Source organism: Neolamprologus multifasciatus, chromosome 16, assembly GCF_963576455.1.
Source record: "Neolamprologus multifasciatus chromosome 16, fNeoMul1.2, whole genome shotgun sequence".
Classification (NCBI taxonomy): domain Eukaryota; kingdom Metazoa; phylum Chordata; class Actinopteri; order Cichliformes; family Cichlidae; genus Neolamprologus; species Neolamprologus multifasciatus.
The window spans coordinates 19,248,959-19,266,137 of record NC_140454.1 but is presented as its reverse complement, the minus strand read 5'-3'; the positions used below and the strand labels follow the sequence as shown (position 1 = coordinate 19,266,137).

Genomic DNA, 17,179 nt, shown 5'->3' with positions numbered 1-17,179 from the left:
CCTCTCTCATCAAAATATACATGCTTAGCTGTAATTCAGCTATTATAGGGGCACAGGATATGTGAACAAAGCATTCCCTCTGACACAGAAAAGAATTATGTATTTAATGCCCGATAATTAAAAAAAAAAAGAAGAAAAAAAAGACTTCCATTCCAAAGGTTTATTTAATCAGACTTTTTAGAACAAACATAACAATTGACATAGAAAGAGAGGATCCTTTTCACTACTCTAAAGGCAAATGCACTGAAAATATCAATCTTTATGCAACCAAGAAAACTCAAAATAACAGTAATGAAGGTTGGATCTACACCATCTAAAGCCCTGATGACACCTCTGATTACAGAGTAAAAATGTAAGCACACAAGTAAAAGTATTTACTGCAGATCAGTCGAATGTTAACCGGAAGGTTTTCTCCTGCTCCTTTCGCTGGGTGTCGCAAAGTTTGGACACTTCCTCGACCTTTCTCTGCAGCAGAACAGAGTTCTGATCGATCCACTGAAGTGAATCCATGTGGGCGTTGAGGATCTTACAGATCTGCTGCAGCTGATGATGAAAAAAGGAAATTAGACATGAATTATGTGAGCAAATCTTTGTTAATCTTATCGATTATCAAAAACTGGAGGCGTCGTCTTACCGGATCACTGGTGTCAGCCGGGCCGCTGGACGTGTTCAGGTGCTCGATGATCTCCTTCAGGTCCTGCGACATCCTTTTCAGCTGTGCGTCCACGTTCTCAGCGAGCTTGTATGTTCTTTCACGCTCCTCGTCGGCGTTCTGCATGTAGATGGTTCCACTTTGCTCTTTTACCGACTCCTCGAGGGGGCAGAGCAGATCTTCCAGCTCCTTTTGTTGGGACAGGATGAAATCCAGCTCCTGGTTCAGCCTCCTCTGATCCAGCTTTACTTTCTCCATCTCCTTGTGGAGGGATGTGATCTTCTCTCCGTTCTCCACCAGCATGCGGTCCCAGGCATTCACCTGAGTTGCCTGCTGTAAGAAATGTCTCTCCTGGTCCTCCAGCTCAAGACTCCACTTGTTAATGAGCCCCTCTAGCTGGGCATAGGTCATCACTGGAGGAGCTGTGCTGGTGGTGCTGGCAGTGGTTGTGGCTGAAGCAGCTGTCGTGGTGCTTGTGATCGACGAAGTTTTGGCTCCCAGCAAGAAGCCTGTAACAGTACCTGTCGTGGAGGCTGCAGCTGTAGCGGTAGAGGCGGGGGCAGATGTGGTGGTTGCTGGAACCAGAGGTTTGATCATAAAAGTCAAACCTCCACCAGTAGCCGTGGTTGTTGCTGTGGATGTGCTTGCTGCTGAAGCTGAAACGGCATTGAAAGCGAAGCCGGAACCTGCTGCTGTGGCAGCAGCTGTTGTGACAGGCTGAGCGAAGAGAGAAGGCCCGAAAGATGGTGGGGCCTGGGTGGATACAGGAGGAGCTGGGGTTGATGACGGTTTAATCCCAAAGGTAAACCCTCCACCCTGTCCTGTTGTGGTGGCAGCAGCGGTGGAGGTTGGCTGGGCAAGGCTGGGGGGAGCACTGGTGCCGAAACTGAAGCCTCCACCTGTGGTGCTGGTGTTGGTTGTGGTGGTGGAGGCTGCCGCTGATGTCACCTGGACCTTGGTAGCTCCGAAGCTGAACCCTCCAAATGAGAGACCACTTGGTGCTGTGGAGGCTGCTGGTGCGGCTGTTGCTACAGGCTGGGTTTGAGCCTGAGATGCAGCTCCAAAGGTGAAGCCCCCTCCTGCAGGTGCAGTAGCGGTGGTCTGCGCAGACAAAACTCCACCCAGAGTGAACCCCGACCCTGCTGCTTGAGTCGCCGTGGAGCCCAAAGTCAACCCTGAAGCTGCTGTTGTGGTTGGAGGAGCTGCATTCATTCCAAACGTTGTGGTGGGTGCCCCAAAAGAGAAACCCCCGCCGGCTGCTGTGGACTTTGCTGGGGTGCCAAAGCTGAAACCACCGGGGGGGTTGGTAGTGCTCTGGGTCTGGATGGATGAGCCGAAAGTGAAGCCCCCTCCGGTGGCTGCAGGAGTGGACGTTGTCAGTCCAAAGCCGGTGGTAGGGGCCTGGGCCGGGGCCGAGGCTGTGGTTTTCTGCGTTCCGAAAGTAAAGCCCGAAGAGGGCTGCCCAAAGGTGAAAGCGCCGCTCATTTTCTCCTTAAAGATAGAAAAATAACATTATTAAACTCGACGAACGCACAAAATGGTTACTTCCTCGCTGAATCATTTAGCTTTTGGCGGGTCACAAACACACACACCAGGGGGAACTTACCGAAGAATCGGCTTCTCTTTTACGACGGCTTTCTAGGCGTTGGCGTCTAATAAAGTTGACTACACCCTTCTTAATGTTACTTTAGTCGTAACAACGACAGAAAACTGGCAACATATCCTTCTTAAAAACGTGGCCAGCCGCCTCGACACTTTTTCAAATAGGCAGTTCAGTAGTCAACTAAAGGAAATGACGGCAGTTGGCCCGACAAACAAGCTGTTTATTTGCCCTGTATTTTGTCTAGCGGAGTACAACCCGCCTTTCTTAGTAATATTGGCAGGTCTAACGACCAATTAGAATTATAATTTCAGACACCTCAAACTTTGATTGGTTTGGCTTGTCACCTAGCAGACATACGTCGGAGATTAGAACGCTCACGTTATCAAAGACCAAATTAACAACAAGAGGTTTTACGTTTGTACGCAGTGCGAGCTGCTTCCCACCAAAACCGAAAGTTACATAAAATGAACATTATTCTATAAAGTTAAGATACAAATAATTTTAAGTAACAAGAGGGCGCGTTATTAGAACGTTTTTCTAGAGAAAAATATTTTATATTATTTTATTTTATATTATATTATTTTGTTGCACACGCCTATGTTTAACTCAAAAATTGCTTCAAAACCACAAGAAACCAGTTCATAAACTTTACGGGAACTAATGAAAAACTCCTCGATTGTTTTTCAACGTTAATAGTTAGGCTGTGTAACGTTTAGCTATAACGTTACACCAAATTTTGGTCAATAAAGTTTGCTTGAAGAGGTAGCTTATCTTGATTGGTGGCGGTGGCTTTCAGTTGTTTGCCAACCGCCAATACAAATGTAAGAAAGAAAAAAGAAATCTTATCTTGATGTCGCTGTGACATCTTTGAATTTACTGGCCGCACACTCTCCTTTCCATGGTGGCAATTTTTTTTACCTCTTCCAGGCATCCGACCACGAGAAGCTGAAGTAAAAGGCGATTTAGGAAAACAGTGCCGAAACTCTGAGAATGGAGGCTGAAACTGCACCAAATTACGAAAAAGCAAATCATTAATTACTTGTGTGTTGGCAGGCTGTTAAGGTTAGCTAGCAAGCTTGTGTCAACACAGATTAGCAAACCAAGCTGCATCCCTCGCTAGGCTCTGTTGCTGTGGATGCTAACTGCAATTAAACCTAAAAAAAGAGAGTACCGTTTGTTTATTTATTTATTAAGCAGCAGTCACAGCTGGAAGTGAGGCAATACAAAACGTGCCAGCATGAGGATTTTAAGGTTTCTGAGGAGCAGCGTGTCCATAGGGAAGGACATCGACTACTATTCCAAATTCTCACCATCCCCTCTATCAATGAAGCAGTTTCTGGATTTTGGTAAGAAGCTGCAAGACTAGTAGATATTTACTAACATAATGCTTTACTACATCGTTAACGATACTCTGACCTAAAGTAAGGAGAATCATCATACAACGTGTATTATTCATACACATTCAGGAAACTAACTGAATATGGAAATAGAAAAAACAAACTAATGTAAAGTTAAACCGAGGATAACTGCCATACAAACAGTCCTAACACAAGCTTTTCCTTCTGTAATGTAAAGGTAGTTGATACCACAAGGATGTATTTCACAAGACGAATGATTCTCTTAAAATCATCTAGCCTCCCCTTATTACTGTTCCTCGTATTAAACAGGAAGGGATTTTAAAGTATCTCTTAACACATGACTAATGGGATATATGCCCTGTCTGTGTAAGTCAAGCTTGAAGACTTGAATGTAAGAATGAATGTTAGGCCCTTGATTGGTTGATTTTCTCTATTTCATACTGAAAATGGTCCAGTTTGCTGAAACTATGGACAGTTTACAGTTTATAAGAGGTTATGGAGCCTGAATGGTTTGGGGGTAGTTTTACATCTGATATGTAATCCAGCCTTGATGCTAACTGGAAGTGGGTGACATGGAAAAACTTCTATCATGTTACATTTACAGGATTGTGCAAAAGTGTTGATTTATTTGAGTAATGCTTCTAAGGACCAGACTTTATTAGTGTTCATGGTAATCCTTGCATTTGTTTAAACTGTTAACTGGACAAGTAGGGCACAAAAAAGAAGTGCCAGGCCTAAAAACTATCTGCAGCAGATGTCTTTGTAGGTTCTTAGTCATCCTGTTCATTGTAGTTTAAGGAGCTGGGAAAGAAAGTGACTGGACTTCTATAAGTGTCTTGAAGACGTTTCACCTCACATCGGAGAGGCTTCTTCAGTTCCAAAACCAAATGTTCGAAAGTCCCAAGTATTTAATTCCTTGTGGGAGTTCTCCCTTAAGAGGTTTGACCAAATTAATAGACAAAACCCACTTCTTCAAGAAACTTACAGAAGTCCACTTGCTTTCTTTCCAAGCCCCTTAGACTATCGTGTCCTTTAGAAATGGGGAAAAAGTCTAACTAAGAGAGTTCAGGCTGTGTAGCTGAAGTATGGACTATCAAACTATGGACTATATTTGTATCTATATGTATCTTTGCACATGTTCAGTAGCTTGCGCCACCTGTTTCCCATTTTTCAAGCAAAATTATTAAAAAATGTGCCATTTGTTTCTCTCTCAGGTTCAGAAAATGCATGTGTGAAAACATCCTTCAACTTCCTCAGACAGGAGTTACCTGTGAGGCTGGCCAACATCATGAAGGAAATTAACTTGCTGCCAGACAACTTATTGAGGACTCCATCAGTCCGATTGGTGCAGAGCTGGTATGCAGGTTCTCCTTTTTTTTCCACTTAATCTTAACGAATTAACAGTATTTAACTCTTACCAGTCTGTGAAATACAAAAAGATAATTTTCCCCCATGTAGGTACATGCAGAGTCTTGAGGAGATTCTCGAGTTCAAAGACAAAAATGCAGACGACGAGAAAGTCACATATGAGTAGGTTTCCTCTTTTAACCACCGCAACAGCTCATCTATTCCTGCAGATTCTTTTTACGCATTGCCTTAATTTTTATGTCTTCAATTAGTTTCACAGATGCTGTGATAAATATCAGAAATCGCCACAATGATGTCATTCCCACCATGGCTCAGGGCGTTGTGGAGTACAAGGAGGCGTACGGCACAGATCCCATCGTCAGCCAGAATGTTCAGTATTTTCTGGATCGCTTCTACATGAGCAGGATTTCCATCAGGATGCTGCTCAACCAGCACAGTGAGCACATGTTGTATTTTTTGTAATGTGATTGCTGAGCTGTACTTGTTTGGAAATGAAAGCCCTTGGGTTCAGGAGCCAGACTTCTGTGCTGATAAGATATCTGAGGTTTCAGGCTGTCTGCGTCGTTTTAAAACTCCTGCTACAGTAAACCGGGAATCAACAGACCCGACCCAGTGTCATTTTCTGGCAGTTGCACGAAAACTAAATGACTTGTGTTTTATTTACAGACAGCAAAGACCAAAACAAGCTCACTTACGTAAAGCTACACTATATAAAAACATTGTAGATAAATAAATAAAATATGGCTTATTTTGGACATCGCTGAATATCGTGAGTCATTCAGAAGGGGCTCAGAGTAGAGTTTCCACTTTTCCACATCTAAAGGAGCCAGTTCAAGTGGTTCAGGCATCTGACCAGGATGCCTAATCAATGCATGAGGTGTTTCAGGTATATCCTACCAGTGGAAGGCCCTGGAAGAGACCTAGCACACGCTGGAGAGATTATGGCTCTCTTCTGGCTTAGTTTTTATTAGAATTTCCTGCATATGGTGACATTTGAAGAACTCGTTACGGCTCAGGCCCCCTCAGGATGGTACTGCTCTTCAGTTGTTGTTTTTTTTTAGCTCTAATCAAAAGGTCTCACATTAAACCCTGAACTTACAGAGACAAATATCAGTAATTATTAAGACTTCACAATGTTCATGTTGTGTGTTTTTCTGTAGCTCTGCTCTTTGGAGGGAAGGTGAATCCTGCACACCCCAAACAGATTGGCAGTATTGATCCACACTGTCGGGTCAGCGAGGTTATCAGAGGTGAGACTATTTATGTTTATAGAAACATGTCGGAGCAAAGTGTTAATCTATGCTGTTCTTCCAGTTTGCAAGCGCCATGTAACAAAAACAAACCACTTCCTTGTAGATGCCTACGAAAATGCAAGAAACCTTTGTGATCGGTATTACATGAACTCTCCTGAGCTGGTCCTGGAGGAATTCAATGGTAATTTATGTAGTTAGAAGAAACAACACAAACCGTTTCAATGATGCCACTCTTTGAACTGGTTAATGAATGGATTGTAACGTAATCAAATGTTTTCCAATCATCTGTTTGTCCTAATAGCCAAAGAGAAGGGAAAACCTGTCACCATGGTCTATGTTCCATCTCATCTGTATCACATGGTGTTTGAACTCTATAAGGTGCTTTTTAAAAGCCTGTCTTCATATATGTCAGCATTTTATATTTCAAAATATCTCTTTTCCAATGTTAAACATTTGGATAAACACTTGTCACAGAACGCCATGAGGGCCACCATGGAGTTATACGGAGATGCCATGGAGTACCCTTCTATCCATACACAGGTTGCTTTGGGAACTGAAGATCTCACAGTCAAGGTAAATGTGCAGATAAACTCCTGTACAGTAAAGGTTAAAGCAGCAAACTTGGCATTGAAAACTCTTTCAGGTTTTGTTGTACGTTTTGGAGGAGCTTGTGTTTATTCATGCTGTTTGCTTTGTGAGGTGAGTGACCGTGGAGGAGGTGTGCCACTGCGTAAAATCGACAGGCTGTTCACCTACACGTACTCGACTGCTCCGAGACCCAGCATCGACGGCTCACGTGCTGCTCCTCTGGTGAATACTCCTAATTTATCTTCACTAGTGACTGAATCGGTGTCAAAGAGAAATCAATCAGTGAGTGTTTGAAAATGGAAACAGCTGTACCAGCGTCTCCACAGCTGGGGTAGGTATCCAGCTATCCCGTATACGCCCTGAAGTTCTAGAGTTCCTTTTCGACACACATACTTGGCTTTTGCAGGGCTTTCACACGTCCCACCTATCAAAACAAAAAGCACTGCTGCAATTTTCCCCTATGTTCCAGAGAAAATCCACAGCCAGTCACTTTGTTCCAGTGAATGCTGTCTTTGTCATGGAGCTGCTAGCTGCTCTGTTGTTTCAGACTTTGTCTGGATGAACTCTGCTTCATTTCTCTTTAGGCTGGTTATGGGTATGGCCTGCCCATCTCACGACTGTACGCTCGCTACTTTCAAGGAGACCTCAAGTTGTATTCTATGGAGGGTTACGGAATCGATGCTGTGATCTACATACGGGTAACCCAGTTTCACAGAAGCAGCATTAGTGCCTCTTTTAGAGAGAAGAGCACATTCCTAAAGTATCTTTTTTTTTTCTTTCCCCTTCAATCACGTTTTAGGCACTATCCACAGAGTCCATCGAGAGGCTCCCGGTGTACAACAAGTCAGCCTGGAAACACTACAACACCATCCACGAGGCCGACGACTGGTGCGTCCCGAGCAAAGAGCCAAAGGACATGACGACATTTCGTAGCTTGTAGATCAAATGTAAATCAAAGTGCGCAAGAGACGTAACCGAATGTGTGAGCGCGTGGCAGTAATTACATCAAACCCTTCAGTTATTTACAAACAAAGCTTAAAGAATAATAGAACAAAGTTTTAGTGCCACATGGAACAATAGCTTTGTTATGATCAGTACTTTAAAGTGCAGCAGCTCTTGTTTTTCCCCATTCATCTTAAATGTTAACTGTTATCTACCAGAACCAGGTTTCAACAAATGCAAGCTGTATGTTTTTTATGTTTTATATTTATATTTGACATGAAAAACTTGCAGGTGCAGAGAAATCAACAATTTAAACATACGTTCATGTTTTCCCTTTAAATGATGAACAAGATGGTACTGCACAGCTGTCAGCGCTCTCTGGTGGACAAAGCTTGCAAAGGTGTCATGTTTGTCTGTGATGAGCTGAAGATCACCTGATGCGTTTATCAGGACATTTATAATTTTTGTGATGCTTTAAGAATAAGACTTAAAAGCCATGTTGTATTGTTTGTATTAGCAAAACAAGCGGTCTGCAGGGTTCAATGCCATCGAGTCGGAGGACAATGTATTAAAGCCCTGAACTCGCGTTTATGTGAGGTTGTCCTTACAGGTACCAGCAAAAGTTTAGTTTGCTTTGCTGCTTTGAAGCTTTTCCTTTGTCTGTTTTAATTACGGTGAACTTTAGTTTCTGCTGTTACAGTTTATCTGTGCGTAGAGTTTCTCTCCCCTGTTTTTGTGGAGTCTGTTACTTTGAAAGAAAAGCACAGCTGATGTGAAATTAAAAGCTTTGCTTTTTGTTAAGCTGCTGTCTTCTAAGCACTTCTCGTGTTTCTTTTGTTTATTTATTAGGGCATTTCTAACAGGGTATTGGTTAAAAAGTAACATGATGGAAAAAAGGTTTGATTTGCCGTCTGTAAATTGTTGTATTGCACTTGTTTTACATGCTAGCTTGAGAATGTTGGGGGTATTTATTGGGAGTGTTGCAGCTGGTGTGGTTTATTGGGTCAGTGTTTGTGGTTTTCCGTTATGCTTTAAAAGAAGATACAACCTTGAACTCTTTTCCACATGATTCTTCTGTGTCCTATAAGGAAACTTAATACAGTATTTTAGTGCTGTGGTTGTATTATTTGGGCTCATTCAGCTAAACTGATAAAAGTCCTTGTTTTCCATGTTACACTATCTGCAGTTGTCTGAGTGGATCATGTTCAGTATAGTAGGTTATTTTCCAGATAATTACTTTTGTTAAAATAGCTTTGTGCATGCAGAGTAGAGGTGAGAGAAACTTGTTTATTTGTGATAACCAATTTCTGTCAAGTATTTAATTAAAACTGTAACACCAGCAGTTTGACTGTTGAAAGCATTAGATATGAAATCATTGTCGTGGGGCAAACGTTTCAATAAACTGTTACAAACACTGACTACTGCCTGTTTTTAGTTTTAGACCACACGTCTGCTGGATCGAGACTTATGTCACATGTTTAACTCATCCGGCCAATTGACTGATGTGCTGCCACGACGAGGCGTTTGTTATTGCTCTGACAGTATTGGTCAGAATGTAACTGGACTTGCACACAGTGATCTCATAACAAGTTTTCACACAAACTGAGTCCAAGAGAAAAATGGCTTTACTTTCTCAAGACTCACTACTACTCCTATTTTTAGTCGAATGAAATTAGTGCTGGATACGACTTTTGCAAGCTGCCTCAGCTACAGCAAACCAACGATGACAATAACATCACTTTCTTTACACTCACCTGTGAATTGTGTGCCAGATGAGCTACATCACTGACATCAGGTTAAAGCAGACTTTAATAGTCTGCAGCTGTGTATAAAAGCTGTAGCAACATCTTAAGCAATCAAATATTCACCTCGTTACTTGGGTGGGTTTTGACTCAGGTCTGTGAAGCTAACCCTGAGACTGTTGTGCATACAAGCTTTGCCTTTTGAAAGAGCAGCAACATAAAAGCACACAGGCCACATAAAGTGAAAATTAGTTTATTGACGTTGCATACACCAAGAAACATTTCTGATTTCGCGGTTGCAGTCCAATATGTCTCAATCGATACGCAACATGGAGTCATGCTCGAGAGGAAAGGAAGCACTTCGGTTTCGCGGTGAACTCTTTACTGTTTAGACCTCAAATCCCACATCCCGCAAGTCGTTGTCACAGGCTGTTTAATGGACCAGTGAGGTGCACGTGTAGCAGACCTGCACGCCGTTTGTATTTACATGGAGCATCGCTAACGACACAGACTTGGGGACAGCAGAGCAGCATTCACCTTGTCCCAGCTTGATTTCTTTTTGCTTTTCCATTCAGCAAAAATGATGGCCTAACTATTCTACTTAGTAGAAAATTTTTGATAATATAAAATGAACAATGATATTTAAGTAAAAAAAAAAAAAAAAAGATATGCAGTTAATAGGCACGTGTATAAAACTCATTTATACATTTAAAACCTTGTAGCCCCTTGAAGCTTAAAAGACAAATATAGTGCTTTTATCCACCTGTACATTAACCGTTCAACACTGAAACGGGCATATCATTTAAGAAAAAATATAAAATGCTTTAAAAGAAAAAAAAAGAAAAAAATCTGTATACATTTGACTTCGATAGGTAAATGTGTGCATGATCTGCAGGAACTACATTATGTCTCAATACAGACTTTAATAATTATCACTTCTGACTTTTTTAGTGGTAAAAAGGGTAGGATCTCTTTTTTTGGAAAACGTTTTGACATTTGCCATCTTTGAGTTAAAATTTGATTTTGATGATGCATTTTGGAGAAAACAAACAGTATAAACATAAATCACAGCACAGGGCTGCTCCTGGCACGGATATGTTCTGTGGCTGCTGGCATGGACAATGTCACGTCATTTAAAAAAAACAAAAACAAAAAAACAAAACATTTCTCTCCGGATTGTGCATGGTGATGAACTTTATGCAATGCATAATCGCTGAAGTGACGCCTCAGCAGACGGAGTCACTGGACAGCGGCAGTTTTGCACTGCGTCGAACCTCCTTCTCTCGTTTTTCCCGCTGCTTCTCCAGCTTCTCTTGGGCCTTCCGCATGTCCTTCAGCTTTTTCTTGATGGTTGAGCGATCACTCTGACTCGTCACTCCAAGTGCCTGACAGAAAAAAAATTAAAAATAAATCAATAAATCAAGCACAGACTTGGGGTAAATATAATTCCACCACATTTTCCATACCATTACTGAAACATTTCAAAATTAGGACATTTCAAACCATTTATTTCATCACAATTTAATTATGTTAACTGTCAGAAAATATCACAACCTGGGATCTTCAAACTGACATGTTTAGTAGAGAGACAGCGCTAACTGTGGATTTATGGAGAAATTGATGCCGTCCGTGTGTTGTCACTGCAAACCCTTCCTGTGCTACTAGGGACTACTTTTTCACAGCAGTTTTTGAATTTATCACCGAGTAAATAATCATTACCTCAATGTAAGGACTATATGCCAGCAAATGTTTAAAGGAAGGTTTGCTGAAACCACCAGGATGCATGTGAGGGAATGTACAAAGTGGGAAAGCTCGAGGAACAAAAACCTGACCACATCAAAGAGTGAGGACCCAGGAGGGAAACAAGTCCTGGAGTTTTATTTGTTTCTATGAGCTAACATTGTATATAAAACGCTAGGTGATGACCACAAGGCATTTATGCCACACACACACACCCCCATAAATGCTGTCCACGATGTTGGCCTCTTACACAGGTTAGGCTCCACAAAGATTCACTGCAGAAGTCTAAATCAGCTCTAACGCTGCCCTTTTACAAAGAAACAACTTTTTTTAAATATACTTTTTATAACATCTTTTAGTTTCAAACTTGTGTTATATGAAATGCAAATGTAGCAGTGAAATCAGACAAATCTTAGACAAATATTTCATCTTATAAACACCACAGTCTGACTAATACGCTTCGTGACATGACTTTAACCCCACACCAGGTTAGAAATGTGAAACCTAAATCTGGCCACACAGTGGCAGTCACAGGCTGACCTGACTGAAGATTTTTTTTTTTTATAACAAACTTTGTTTGATTAATCTGCAACACTGATTCATTTGTAAGTGCTGTATTTGAATTTTGTGTTTTACCTTTAATTTGTCGCTGTCCAAGTGTAAGAGCTGCTGGCCGTCCACTCCCTTAGCGGTGAATTCGGGTGTGTACTGGTCCATATTCATGCCCATCAACCAGTGACAGACCTGTTGATTGGTCCAATCAGACACTGGCCGGTTCTGCCACTGGTACTCTTTTCCTGTGGCTGCTGGTTCATCATCCAAAGTCTGCAGAGGAAACAGATATTAACAAATATTAAAATCCTCATACTGTTGCTTCTGTTAGAGCAGCAAAGAATTTATACCACCCCTTATATCACCTTTTTTTGGGCCACATGTTTTTTTGTTTTTTTTTTAAAGATTATGACTCGAAATGCTGGGAAAATACATTATACAGAATAAAGATGTATAGTTCATGTTCATCGACTAAATAATGCCATGGGCTTGTGTTGCCTTGTATCATTAATGCAAAGTATAGTGATGGGTGTTGAGCAACAGATCTAAAAATGTCAGCAAGCTAAAATTGCAACTTTGTGTAGGTGAGAAAATTTTGCCAGGAATTATGAGCTGGTCGAGACACCCGAGGAAAGCCAACAAAAGGATATGTCCTACGAGTTGATTTGCATTTCCTAATCTAGCTCTGAGAAAGAAAAACAAAAGCGTGCAAAGACAGCAAAGTACCAACAACACTGATGCATGTCAATGTCTTTATGTTTTCCTGAGACACCTGAAAAGAATTGACGACATCAGAAAAAACAGACAGTGAAACATCACTCAAAAGGCAGCGGAGCAGTCAACAAGGTTCTGTGCGCTGCCAAAGCTTGTAAAAAAACAAAAAACAAAGCACTGGTTGCACAAGTTCAAACTATTAACATCAGCTAACAGAAAAAGCTAAGCCACAAGACTCACTGTAACACAAAACAAAAAGATTTAACAGGCACACATGCAGCTCTCTTATATTCCCTCTCCATTCATGACTTAATCTGTGCTATGAAAGGGGGGCGAAGCTCAAAGAGCATGCTTGAGAATGTCCCCTTTCAGCAGCATCAAGGTGTCCCACACGGCTTTTGTGACTGTGCAACAAGGAGAGCACTCACCTCGCTGGAAGAGAAGATTAAAGTGTGTGAGCGCCCAGACAGATTGGGTTCAGCAACTAACCCAGAGATGTCTGAACTGGGACTGGCAGGGTTAGAATCATCTATGACTGAAAAACTCTGGAACAAGTGGAAACAAGGAACTTGTTTACTAGAGTAACACAGCACCACTCAGCAGTTCTTTACGAGAGGCAAACAAACAGCATTAAGTATGAAGGTTAAAAGCTAGGTTGTCTCGCTTAAGACTGAAATTAATCTGATAAATGATTTAATCTTATTACTATGGCAGCAGTCCATGTCATTGATTATAGGCATTGATTGACTGTGATCTTCAACATGTGGAAGGATTGACTATGTAAGAAGTACTGAAGCTGCTAGACTAACACCAATCCACCACCAAAACTACATCAACAACTTCTGAACTACCACAGCTGACACTAGAACACAAAACACACAATTATTCAGGTATGGGGTAATGTTTTAATTAATTTGATGCTGGGATCATTCTTAGATATAATGCAGACTCAACCCTTGGTTAAATTTAGAGAGAGGGAATTTTTATCCAGGCCTCCAGGTTGTTGCACCAACTAAGAGCAAGTTCATGTGCAGTTAAATTTTAAGACTGTTAGTTACAAGGTAGCAGTGAGAGCTGGATTTTCACACAAATCTCTGAGTAGATTTCTGATTAGCCAGCGCAACAATCCCTGGAAACTAGTTTTGGCTTCTCCGTTTCATTTAATAAAAGCCAGAAGGCTCTCTCAGCTATAACGAAGGAAAATTAGACAAAAGTTTCCTGAAACAGTACCACATACCCACTACAAAAAACACAAAACAAAACTGTGCACTATACATGGGATGCAGCTGAGGTGAGAATTTAGGCATCCAGAGCTATGATTGTTAGTATTTCTCTACTGTGTCATCTAAAACCAAAGGTGAAACAAAAATGTGCATACTGTACCAAATCTAACGAGCGACTGAATAAAGAGGACCAGGAGAGATTTGTCTGTTTAAAGGAAAAAATATGCCATAAAGCACACAGCAATAGAACCAAAAGCAAATTTTTTCCCAGTAATCTTCTTTTGGTGCGATCATGATCTCATTAAAGAGCAATCTGGGAATAATCCAACCAACTTAAATGAAAATGAAAATCAGACTTTTCACTGGGGGCAGCTGATGTGTCACTACTTCCAAAGTTACTGAAAAGGAAACCAAATCCCTCACTGATGTGTCTCTCTAATGGCAAACTCATGGATCTACTTATTAGAGCCTTTGGAAAACACAGTGTATCTGAAGAACAAGCCCACAACAGGAAGTCAGCCTAACACTGTTTTATATAATAATAATGATGAAGATAGACTACAGTCAAGCCATCAGTACTGAGAGCTGGACACTTTCTTTAAAGTTCAAGTGAAATTCCATAAAACAGTGTTAATCTATTAAGGCTGTGCTTGATACAAATATTTTCTCCACGTTTACTTCTTTACATACATTTTCAGGAACTTCATACCTTATTCTTGCGTTCTTGACTTTGCTCACTGCCACTTTCATTGGCAGCATATGCCAGGCTGTTGCTGGAGGAAGAGGGCTCTCTGTCTCGGTCCCTGTCTTTGTCTCCAAACCAGGAGAAAGGCATACAGGTGGGGATGGAGGTCATTGATTCTGCAGGGGACAGGTTCCCTCCAGATTCCTCTAGTAACTCTGCTGACCCCCTGGTCATAAAAGAAAAGTTTAAATGTAATTAGAGAGACACAAACTTATATGTGTTTATGCTGAAAATGTGCCACATTCTATAAAATTAATAATTGTTAATAAACACCAGCTATTTGAGTAATGAGCAAGCAAACCTTTGGAAGATTTGGAATCAACAATGAAGAAAACCAAACAGGATTTCTATAAATACTGCACAATTAAAATCTTGTTCACCTTCCAATGTGGTAATAGCAACGTTCCCATAAACAAATCAGACTTTTTCAAATATATTCATTTTTTTAATAAACTAGATTCAACTGTGAGTAGCCATAAAATACCTGCTGTCCAAAGATGCCCTCATTGCGTCTTTCTCGTGTTTTCTTCCTTTTCCACCCGACTTCCTGAGACCCCTGTTTTGATCATTGGAAACATTAATTTAGTTAGTTTAAAAAGCCAAAAGCTTACACATACAATAGTGATTGATTTGGATATTTACCCAAAGTCTGGAAATCTTCTTTTAGGCTTTCCTCCACTTGAAGGCTCATTAAACTCCTCTGTAATGAAACAATAAATTTCAGTCTTGGGAGCAATGCAAGAAAAAGCCTTGCTATTCCACACATCTCAAAACAGACCTTGCATACCTTTGGAATCTTTGATCTTGCCTTTGGACTCCCTCTTCTTCGCATTTCGTGTGATACCGGAAGGAGACTGTGGTGATGAGCTGTGTTTTTGAGGCGACAAAGAGGAACTTTCAATGCTTTCAACACTCTCTCCCTGTGATGGGGACAGAGATGGGCTATTGGAATGCTCTCCTTTACTCCTGGAACCATCTCTAGTCTCGCCTGGATCATCTTTCTGTCCATTCCCAGGATAGAAGACCGGCACTGGGAGGGACAGACTCTCCTGGATGGACCTCCTCCTGCAGGGAGATTGTAGCTCCTCCTGCTCGTCCTCGCCGTCACTTTCCTGTTGGGACCAAAACCATAATTTACAAGGACAATGCAAGGAAGAGGGAATAAAAGCTATTTATATAATAGCTTTATATAAGCTCTGCCTCTAAGTAATGTTTGGCTGTTATCTGTCTCAGTATAATGGCGCACGATTATATTGTTTATTAAAAAAAAGAGAAAAAGAACAACATTCCCTAGTCTGTCAGTATGTTTAAACACCTTCTGGACAGAAGTGGTCTCACATGGCTTACAGTTCAATCACATGCCGATATTATGCTCTTTGACAGGATCACAGGTTCTTTCAGACCTGTGAGTATGACGAAGCCACAGCAAGACTCTCCTTCAGTTTGCTCCGAGACGGAGGCTGACGCCTGGACCTCTGAGCCAACAGGGCCTTTTCTCTGTGTGCACTGGTGTTCAGGCGTTCCGTTTCAGGAAGCAGCTCTCTCCAGTCTTTTTCTATAGCAGAGAAAAAAGCGAATGCACACCTTTTCAGCGATTTACAAGAGTTCAGAGTTTATGTGTACTTGATTTACAGATCTCAAAATAAAAGTGTGACATGTACACTTCAGTTTTGGTACCTAGATTTGAGTCAACAGACTGTGTGTGTGTGACCGAGTCCTGGCTGCTCAGTCTATCCTCTGCAGCAGATTCCTGAACAATCTGACTCTCCAAAGCTGACTGAGCTCCTCTGGACTCCAGGACAGCTATCTGTGGACAAAGCATCACACTCTGGTTCATTTCAGTATCTTACAAGTCTGGTTATATATAAGCATTTATTTTTTGAGCTGCAGTCTTACTCTGTTCTGCAAGCTCTCCAGCTGCTCCTTGTACCACTTGTCTTTTTCATCTAGACTTTTTTTCAGTTCCTCCTCTCTCTTCACAAAGTCGATCTCTCTGGGGAGGAAACAAGGAAATGTGGCTCCCATCAGAATTTAAGCTTATAAACATTTTCAGTTTTATGTGATTATCACTAAACCATGCAATTCCACAGAGATATTTTCTGCGGAGGATCACAAAACAAGAGGCTAAGTTTAGACCAAAGTGTTTTTTCTGTTGTTTTTTAATGCATAGACACATTTACATATACTCTTAATTTACTCTTTTCAACATCTTCCCACCATCCCTGAGTTACATGGTTGATCTCAAGCGACGTCAGTGATGTAAATCCATGCAAATAAGAAGCACTCTCCCACACAACACAGAGACATTATTTGCTGTCACACACTCTCAGACACCCCTTTAAACCAAAACAGTTTTCCAAAAAATATTTTAAGATGCACTGCAAACGATTGCCTTCTGGGTGTTTTGATAATGCACTCTGTATAAAACGAAGATAGTGAAATACCTCTGTTATAACGCAACAGTATGGCTGTTAATAACTGTCCATTTGGTTGTAAAGTACTGTGTTGTTACTGGAAATCCCCCTGGCTCCCTCTAGTACTTGCTTCCAGTTACAGTGTTAAGCTCTGTTCATATTTGGTGCTAACAGGCATTGTGGGTGATCAAATCACAATTGGGGAGATCAATGATTGCAATTTCAAATGTTCAGTTCACAACTGGTATTATCTGTATATCCTGTAATAACAATTCTATAGTTTGA

The 17,179-nt window shown here is 41.2% G+C and overlaps 3 protein-coding genes across 5 annotated transcripts in view; 1 reads left to right on the top strand and 2 right to left on the bottom strand.

The window, feature by feature from the left end:
* Positions 1–145: 145 nt before the first annotated feature.
* nup62l (nucleoporin 62 like) lies at positions 146–2,539 on the bottom strand. The gene is made up of 3 exons (XM_085135771.1): positions 2,259–2,539; positions 635–2,143; positions 146–543 (listed from the first exon to the last, which is right to left on the bottom strand). Exons 2-3 carry the CDS (start codon positions 2,135–2,137, stop codon positions 385–387), a joined length of 1,662 nt encoding a protein of 553 aa, XP_084991897.1. The 5' UTR covers positions 2,138–2,143; positions 2,259–2,539; the 3' UTR covers positions 146–384.
* Positions 2,540–3,075: 536 nt separating this feature from the next.
* pdk1 (pyruvate dehydrogenase kinase, isozyme 1) lies at positions 3,076–9,182 on the top strand. Its single transcript, XM_085135773.1, has 11 exons — positions 3,076–3,601; positions 4,828–4,969; positions 5,072–5,143; positions 5,233–5,417; positions 6,142–6,231; positions 6,338–6,415; positions 6,536–6,612; positions 6,709–6,807; positions 6,934–7,044; positions 7,407–7,520; positions 7,622–9,182. Exons 1-11 carry the CDS (start codon positions 3,493–3,495, stop codon positions 7,760–7,762), a joined length of 1,218 nt encoding a protein of 405 aa, XP_084991899.1. The 5' UTR covers positions 3,076–3,492; the 3' UTR covers positions 7,763–9,182.
* Positions 8,207–17,179, bottom strand: part of ppp1r9ala (protein phosphatase 1 regulatory subunit 9A-like A) — a 26,009-nt gene continuing 17,036 nt past the window's right edge. Inside the window, exons 10-20 of one of the 3 annotated variants that reach the window (XM_085135767.1) lie at positions 16,377–16,473; positions 16,158–16,287; positions 15,884–16,035; positions 15,268–15,592; positions 15,123–15,180; positions 14,965–15,036; positions 14,445–14,646; positions 13,896–13,940; positions 12,941–13,057; positions 11,883–12,071; positions 8,207–10,891 (exon numbers count right to left, since the gene is read on the bottom strand). In XM_085135767.1, coding sequence (XP_084991893.1) covers positions 10,733–10,891; positions 11,883–12,071; positions 12,941–13,057; positions 13,896–13,940; positions 14,445–14,646; positions 14,965–15,036; positions 15,123–15,180; positions 15,268–15,592; positions 15,884–16,035; positions 16,158–16,287; positions 16,377–16,473 — 1,546 coding nt within the window. In that variant the 3' untranslated portion in view covers positions 8,207–10,732. The remainder of the gene's footprint in view (positions 10,892–11,882; positions 12,072–12,940; positions 13,058–13,895; positions 13,941–14,444; positions 14,647–14,964; positions 15,037–15,122; positions 15,181–15,267; positions 15,593–15,883; positions 16,036–16,157; positions 16,288–16,376; positions 16,474–17,179) is intronic. The other 2 variants (XM_085135768.1, XM_085135769.1) reach the window with 2 other exon arrangements.